This window comes from Alternaria ventricosa (assembly GCF_023758065.1).
Source record: "Alternaria ventricosa strain BMP 2768 chromosome Unknown scaffold_18, whole genome shotgun sequence".
NCBI classification, from domain to species: Eukaryota; Fungi; Ascomycota; class Dothideomycetes; order Pleosporales; family Pleosporaceae; genus Alternaria; species Alternaria ventricosa.
The window spans coordinates 718,881-727,360 of record NW_026055698.1 but is presented as its reverse complement, the minus strand read 5'-3'; the positions used below and the strand labels follow the sequence as shown (position 1 = coordinate 727,360).

Here is an 8,480-nt window from a genome sequence, read left to right as displayed (position 1 = left end):
GGGTGGTGGCTTACATGAATGTGATCCAACTCAGACGCCACATACTCAAGCCGAGTTGCAAAGAGTGTCGCGCATCTCTAATACCCACACTCTTGTACATGAGGTCTGATAGAGCCGTCGTGGGGAGGATGACATCTCTCTCCCACTGCCCGGTCAACTTGTCGAGCTCGTCAGGGACGGAACCGAGCCAGGGCTGGTCTGAGGATTCTTTTGGATCGGCGCCAGCTAGATCGTGGAGATGCGTGACCATTTCCTTGATCACATCCACGTGGATGTATATGAGACGTTCGACCTTGAGCCATTGCGCGCTGTTCTTCCAGAGTTCGGGGGCGCGAGATTCGTCGGCGGGGTTTTCGTAGACTGGGTGAGATGGTGGTCAGTATAGTTTCTTGTGAGCGGTAGGTGGAGGTGACTACTCACTCTTATCTTCCAGAATCCCGACATGTGTCTCGCAAACAGCCAGAAATTTCTGCCAATTGTAGCTCAACGCTTTGAACACATCCTGCAAGATGAAATCCATACACTCCGCCGTCAGCGTCTCGTCGTTCTCTTCCATGGGTAGGTAGAAGGATAGTCGTCTCCAGCGAGACTCGAGTTCTTGTCGCGCGCCAATAAGGGTGTCTTTGACGGAGCCTGTGACCGAGTTCTCAAACAGAATGATTGTGTTGCCGTTGTCGAGGGACCGGAGCTTGGGGATGTAACGTTCTTGGTGCTCATTCGCATCTACGTTGCCGTAACTCTTCTTCAACCGCATGTACTCTTCCCACGCTTCCTCGTCGTATGGGTTTGGTATATCGGGGTCGACAGCTTGACCTGGAGTTCCGTCGCTGAGCTGAACGTAACAGCTCAATCGCTGCACATATACGTCGTGCCCATACCGTGGGTGATCCGTCTCATCGTAGTGATTAAGCTCCATTATGGACTTGTTGTTATTCGGACGTGGAATGTGTGTATTCCTGTCGTACGATTTGAGGTAGTCAGCCCCGAAGGCTGCGCGCGAGATGCCGCGCCAGGGATCGCGTTGAGCGCGGAATGTACGGCCATTGAGGACAGGTTTGCCGCCGCGTTGTTGAGGCTTCTCGTAACTGGCCCATCGCCCGAAGTTCGTGCCTATGAGATCGTCCGTGGCGTCAATGTTGAACTTGCGGAGGAGGAAGCGTGTTGCCCAGTTGGCGTTTTGGACGTGAATCACGCGCAGTGCTGCTTGCGCCGAGAGATCCTCTTTGCGGTAGAAACGGCGCAGACTGTCGATGTCAGAGAACTCCTGAGCCACGATCTTCCGCCTGCCCTCCGCAGAGTGTTCCTTTGCAACATAATCGATGAGCAGCACGCGGCCCTGTGACCAGCTCTCCTTTGTCCATGGTTGCCGCCATTCGAGATTCGGACTGTGCTTGCGACGGTGGCCAAACGTGCCTTTCGGAGGTTCTCGGTGCCGTAAGTGTGATTGTTCGTCTTCGTGGGAGTAGTGCGTGGACGTGGTAAAGGCTCGAGGGGCTGTTCTGAACGTTAGCTAGGGATCCTGACAGCCAGCAAGCGCGACAGCTAGTTGCGACATCTGCCAGCGCAACGCCAACCTGGTAACTTCCAGGACCAATAGGTACTTCAAGTAGTATCCAAGCTCCACGCTATTACCCTCGTCTTTACAACGTCTCTTCTCCTTCGCTTCTCTTCTTCCTGGGAACACTCACCATTCGTATCCTCTGGGTCAGGACTCGGCAGCGGCCCTACCCCCGTCGCCGTATCTTCCACCGTAATCGGCGGCGGAGTATTCGTCGTTCCCGTCCTCATACTAGCCATGATATGCCAGATATGCGACCGAAGTCCGAGATCTTGCTATAGCTATGTCGAGTGCTGAACGCGAGTCGCATTCAAGGATGATCAGCCGCCAACGAAATCGGGATTGCGAGAGTACGACAACCGCGTACGACGAACAAACAGGACGGTTGGTGGAAACGAGGCGCACATAGGTGATGTGATGTGCGATCACGGAAGGTGTGTCACGGTGGACGGTAGTGGAGTGCCATGATGGTGGCCTAACCGGTGTGTGGTGCTGCGCTCAGAGGAAGGTCATGCCGTGCTGCCGTGGGTGGGTATGTTGTGGCTGAGGCGATCATGAGGCGGCTGAGATGAAGCCCATCTGCCACCAACGGACGCGGTGTTCAGAACACACTCATCAAGATTTCGAGCTTGAACGCGAAGCCGAGAGGAATCATCCCTAGGAACAAATGCAAAACCTCCACCTCCTCCCCTCCTCCTCCCCTCCGCCTCCCCGCCGCCTCCCCCACCCACCCGGTATGTTGTGGCTGATGCGATCATGAGGCTGAGATGGAGTCCGCCAACCGCGCTGGAACGCGATTGGGATTCACGGGGGCAGGGAGGATTTGCATAGTGCGAACTTCCTTCTTCTCCTTTCCCGATCGCCGCTCTGGAGGAGAACGGTGTATTGCCATGATAGAGGCACAACCTGTATGCCGTGCGCCGAAAGGGAGGTGATGTGCAGGTGGACATGTTGTGGCTGATGAGTCTGGGGTTCGCGTCGCGTGAACTTCCACCGCCCGCACTAGAGGAGGCTAAGGGGCATGAGGCGGCTGAGATGAAGCCCACCACCGGACGCGGTGTTCAGATCACGTTCCTCAAAGACTTCGAGCCCGAGCGCGAAATCTAGAGAACTCATCCTCACAGACAGATGCAAAACCTCCACCACCTCCCCTTCACCTCCCCTCCGCCTCCCCCACCCACCCGAGTTCGCATCGCGTGAACATTTGCGGGCAGCACTAGAGTGAACTAAGCTGCGGAATCAGCCTTACGGATACGGGATGACAAGAGCACGACGAGACACACGCACAAGACATTTCGATCGATTACGTTATTATTCTCCACTCGTGAGGATCTTGATTAGATTCTAAATAACTAGACAGTAGACTACGAGTTCCATATGGCAACTCGGCTATATATGCAAACAACAAAGCTGGGTGGTATGATATGATACGGTAATAAGGTCGTGATAATCGTGTCGGGTTGATGCATCTGCGCCGGAACCATTTAGCGCCTCGATAGATGGGTATTAGCAAGGAGAAACCGAAAACAACAAGATCAAGGAAAAATTCCCAGCATGAAAGGACCGGTCCGCTTTAGGTCGCTCGCTCGCTCGCTCAAACGCCGTGAAGCATGATGTGGGAGAAAGCAAGGCAGGGGGTATCTAATCATTCACATTGGCGGCTGCGCCTCGTGATTTCCTCGTCACTGAGGGCAGCGAGCCAGAGACATTTGCTGAGGACGTGAGGTTCGACGTTGAAGGTGTATTTGGAGCTGGCTTCGAGGAGGCGGAGTAGATTCTTGACGATGGTGGCGGCGGTGTGGTGGCGGTCAAAGTTTACGAGGCGTTCGCCGTCGGCGGGTGGAGCGTCAATGAAGGCAGGCTTTTGCGCGTTATAGATGAGGTCGCGGGTGTAAACGCCTGGTGGTTGTTAGCTTTTGAAAAGGCGACTGTTGGGCAATTACTCACCAATGAATGGAATGCAACCGTCGTCTACAGTTGCTGTTTCCATTTCGAGCCGCAGGTTGTGGAAGTTCTTCAACGGTTGGACAAGCGCTTCCAACTCTGTCATGACCAGCATCTCGGCTGCGGGAACCAAAGCCCATGTCTTCTTGAGACTCGATACATCGTTCGATATCAGGGCTATCGCGATCTGGTACATTGTAGCGTAGTTGCGGTATCGTCGCGCGTGGGTTGCGATGTGAATAAACTTGGTGATGCATCGCGCACGCTCGTGGATATCCTCGGTGAGCAGGACCTCGGATACAACCCATTTGACGACAAGGTTGAATCGCGCGATGACGACATCCACACCTCTAGCCTCTTCCGTTCGGAGATATTGTACCCAGTCGCGGATTTGCGGGGAGGACTGCTTCCAGCGCAACTCGATAAGTTCCTTCCAATCAATCTCGTCCAATGCGTCCTTTTCAACAATGGTAAACTGCTGAGCGAGGACTTCGGAGTCATGGGCCAAGATGAAAGGCAAATGTGCAGTTCGTGTCGGAGCTGCACTCTGCTGAGGACCTTCTAGATCAGCGGGAGACTCAGCAAGCTGCACAGGCTGCGTGGACGGCTGCTGGTTCGCGCGAGAGACGGTCGGGGTAAGGCCTGGTGTTGGCAGCCCTCGGTCAAACACTGTTGAGCTCGGTAATTCCTCATTCAGCCGGTTACCTGTGAGAGGTGGTGTTGGAGGGTGGCGCATAGGATGCGTCAGATTGTCAGGGTCACCCTCAGGTGTTGCTGGCTCATCGTCGAAGAAACTCCTCACGCCGTGGCTATCATGACCCGACTTCGCTCCTCCAGCAGAACTCCTATCACTGAGATCCTCGTCTTCGTCAAGCAGGAACGATTCGCGCGGGTAGGCTGTACTCGGCAAAGTCCCACCAGGCGGTATTTGCTTCATGCTTTCTGTTTCGACGACGTAGTCAATAGAGGATTCCATCGACGAAGATGTACCTGGTGGACCTTCGGAATGAGGCGAGACACTGGCAAAATGTAGAGGTGATGGCTTGGCGGAAGACCTCATAGTATCGAGCGTATGCCCTCGCTGGGGGGTCTCAATTTGGCTCAAGCCCCGGTCGAGAAGAGGTATTGAGGAATAAGAGTCGGTCGACTCCCCAACAGACTGAACCGCAGGTACACGGCGGTTGAAGTTCTCAGCAGAGAGGCGGTACATTTCTTGTCCGTCTGTTTCTGGAGGAGCCAGTGGACGGTGGAAGACGTCATCGGTTTCGGGACGCCCTCCCTGGTCGAAGGTATCAGCTCGCGCGCGTTGTTGATCAGCACCTGTCGGGCGGTAGTAGTCCAGCTCCACAGTGGTCCGCTGGGAGGGAATGCTGGGCGACTTCTTCTCGTAACGGCCCTCCAGCTTCATCAGGGCCGACTCGACACCACCTTCGTCGTCCGTATCGTCAGGGAGAGCGGCAAGCTTTGCTACTTCAGCTTCGAAAGAGGGTCTTAGATTGGGCTGCGAGGAGTGTGTGTCTACTAATGAGATGGGCTTCTTTGGCACCTCGGCTTCGGCTGGCCCTTCTGTGACGGGCTGGGCTTCGGGTTCTGGGTCGTCGAAACGATCGGATCGTAGGATAACCGAGTTTGTGACCGAATGCGTTTGGTTCGAGACTGAGCCGGTGGAGTGTGGGCGCTGCGATAGTTCGAGATCATGGATATTTCCTGCAGCGCGAAGGTCACCACCCGGACGCCTACGAAGCTGGCGTCCGGGCCCGCTAGCATCTGGCGCTGGCTGGCGGTCGAGGAAGAAGGGATCGTTATCTGATGACATGGTTTGGAATGTAGCAATACTCGCGGGTCCTTGACGTCTGCTAAGCACGCTGTTGTAGGATGCATGTCGACGGAGAGAGCCTGCCCGCGCCAGTGAGTTCTTGGCCGATCCCCGGCGTCGGAAGGAGTGCATCCTTTCTGGACCTGCAGAGATGGACCTCCTTGTTTGTCTGGTGGTGGGTCGTCTCGTCGACATTCGCGAATAGCGGTGCTCTTCTGTTGCTGTTGCTGTTGCTGGGCGAGGCTCTGGATCGTCGTAGAGCTCGGAATGCCTTACTGGGGCAACGGGCTCACTAGCCAATTGCTCATTATTTGCCTCCTTTTGTTGATGACTATCCAGCTTTGTTGCTACCTTGTCGAGATCGGGTGCCAAGGTATCCGATATGGCGGGCACGGGTGGTGGTCCGGTGTCGTCAATGATCACTATCGACTTGCTGCCGCTGGTGATGGCGCTGTGTACGCGAGGATCAGGTGCCTTCTGCTGCTCGGTTTGGTTTGGAGTACCACGCCTGTCGAACTCAAACTCGAAACCGCCGAGATCGGGGGGCTCAAGACCGTGTTCCTGACTCTCACTTTCAAGCTGCTCTTGGACAGCTGCTCTAAAACTCTCTGCAACTGCGGCAGCCAGGATGTCAATGCGCACCTGGGGCTTTGGTCGAGTGGGACGTCGTTTGTGTACGCCTCCTGAGATGGAGACGGAAGACATGGCGCCCGGATTGGAGGCTCGCATATATGGCGGCTGCCGTTGTTGTCCAACGCTACCTAGCTGAGGGCTTGGACTCATTTGCTGCCGGGTGCTTAATGCGCGGCGCACACTACCGAAAATCTTCTTCATGCCTGGAGAAGCGGCATGCCCTGGTCTCTGGAGCTCGTTCGCCTCCGCATCTTCGATGTCGTGCAGGTACTGAGACCGCGAAGGGCGTATAGCTCTGACTTCAAAGTACGGTGAGCTAGGCTGGAAGAGTCCACCACGTACTAGTGTGCCGGGCATGTTTGTGACAGCAGACATGGCATAATCTGCGGGTGCGTTCTTAGGAATGGACAGTGGCGCTCTGCTATCTCGGAGAGCATCGGAAAAGCTCCCACTGCGCTTGTGGCCATGCGACGGCCGATGGGCGTTCTTGATGGATGCTGGTTGTTGTGGACTAGCTGTCAGGCGAGCGGTGGCAGTAGGAGCTGGGTTGGTAACTGGTATCGGGTGTGGATATAAGGGCAGTTCGACGGCCTGGTCATGTTTGTGTCGCATAGGTATTGAACAGGACAGAACGTGCATGCTCTGCTCACTGGCAGGCGAAAGAGGCACCTGGGCGGTCTCGTATTCTTGCGAGATGTAAGGCGAGCTCATGGAGTTTTGAGGCGTGTGTCGTGCTCTCTGCGCCCAGTCCATATGCCGACTGGCAAAGTGGTCGCTTGGATTTGAACCGATGGTCTCTTTGGTGTCCCGGATATTGGCTCGTGGGGGAGTTGAGGGTAATGGAATTGGTGGTGGAGGCTCCTCGTATGCCGCTTGCGACCCATCGTGTCCGCCCGGAAGCAGTTCGTCATCCGCAAAGTTCTGGCCAATGTGGTCTTCCATCTCCCAATATATTGCACAGGTCCGCCTCCAGCATTTTTTTAGTTCCCCGACAATTTTGATGTCACCCCCACCTCCATCTTCCCGGTTCCGGAGATCGTTGTACAGGCTGTTGACAAGGTCGCAGAAGTTGGTCCGTAGGGAGTAAAAGGGCATGAAGTCGTCGACGAAGTAGTTCAGAATCCAATGGCGGAGGGCCACGAAAGTGCGTACACGGACAATGCGCCCAAAGTCGTCTTGGCGGTCGACGGCCCAGCGTAGGCGGGAGATGAGATATGCGACGAGGTCTCGGGTGCAAAGGAAGGCGCGGAAGGTGAGGAAGAAGTCGGAGAGGAGTTCGTAATCCAGGAAGCTGGGAGAGGTGATGTGTGCGACAAGTCGTGAAGGGGTGGCTGCGAGGATGTCGCCGTCGGCGTTGAAGCGCACAACAGCGCGGTCGTCGGGGTTGGTGGTGAGGGCATCGTAGAGTCGGGGGCTAATAGGCATGTGGGAGACACGCGCTGAAGAGGGACCAGAGGGGGGCATTGGCGGGCGGTCCATAGTGGCGCGGAAGCGGTGGGGGACGGGCGAGTAGGCGTCTGATCGAGGGCGCGACGACAGGAACGACTGCCGCACCCCTCGCTGTGGGGTCAGGAGCGAGTTCGCAAAGTCTTCGGCGCCTGAGGTTCGGGTGTAGACCGAGGAGCGCAGGTCGGCGGTCCCCCGTGTGCTGAAACGCGGAGTGCCCAAGCGGTAGTGCGGTATGGGGACCTGCAGCAGCGGAAACGACGACGTGTCTGCCGTCTTCGGGCGCATGTGCGACGGGCGCTCAATCACCACTTTGAAGGTGCCCGGCTCGTGGCTGAGCGTCGTGGCCGTGTGGTCGTCGACGGTGGAGAAGGAGTGCGAGCGCGCGTGTGCGAGTGGACGTCCAGCGGAATCGACCTGGGAGTGCTGCTGGAAGGCATTGCCCTCGCTCAGGTCCGGTAGCGGCGGTGTAGGTTCCGAATGGGGTGTTCGCGAGCCGTAGAGACTCTGCTCCCACTCATTGCTCAGCGGGCGGAGTTTGTCGAGCGTTGCGCTGTCGGGCGGCGTCTGCGGCGGGAAGACGAAGGGATCTGGCTGACGACCTCGCTGGTTTCCAGGACGGGCTACAGGTCTGGGGACGTCAGTCTACGAATCTACGAATGGTTGGTGTCGAGGTTAGTGAGGCATGGGATCATGTGAGGCATGACGTGCGCCTTCCTCGCGGGCTGCGTCCACTGGTAGCTCCTTCCTCGTGTTCATGATGTTTACTGGTGGCCGTAGAACATCAACACCAATCTCAACGTACCTCAGGTATATGACGCCGTTGTGGACATTCGCGACCGTGTAGCTGCGGCCGGCCGAGGTCGAGTTGCTCGTCGTCGTGTCGATGGTGGCGTTGCTGGTGCCGCGTGCTCTCGTCCTCCTCTTGAGCTGCTCCCTCGAGTCCTTCACCCGTCGCAGGCGGCGCGAATCATCAGCGCGCCTTTTTGCCGTGTCTGAGCCTGCACCTGCACCCGCACCGGGCCAAATGTCGCGTTTCCCTTCAGCAGGGGAGCCCGGCGCAGGGAAGACATTCTGTTGCAT

At 56.6% G+C, this 8,480-nt stretch overlaps 2 protein-coding genes across 2 annotated transcripts; both read right to left on the bottom strand.

Annotated features, from left to right (window-relative positions):
- Positions 1-420: 420 nt before the first annotated feature.
- Positions 421-1,797, bottom strand: J4E93_008928 (uncharacterized protein; the record flags this gene model as incomplete). The annotated part of the gene is made up of 2 exons (XM_049346825.1): positions 421-1,390; positions 1,633-1,797. Coding segments are annotated over 2 exons (1,135 nt in total), but the record flags the coding sequence as incomplete, so codon positions are not given.
- Positions 1,798-3,203: 1,406 nt separating this feature from the next.
- J4E93_008927 (uncharacterized protein) lies at positions 3,204-8,480 on the bottom strand (the record flags this gene model as incomplete). The annotated part of the gene is made up of 3 exons (XM_049346824.1): positions 3,204-3,457; positions 3,506-8,020; positions 8,105-8,480. The coding sequence occupies 3 exons, from the start codon at positions 8,478-8,480 to the stop codon at positions 3,204-3,206; spliced, it is 5,145 nt and encodes a 1,714-aa protein (XP_049196244.1).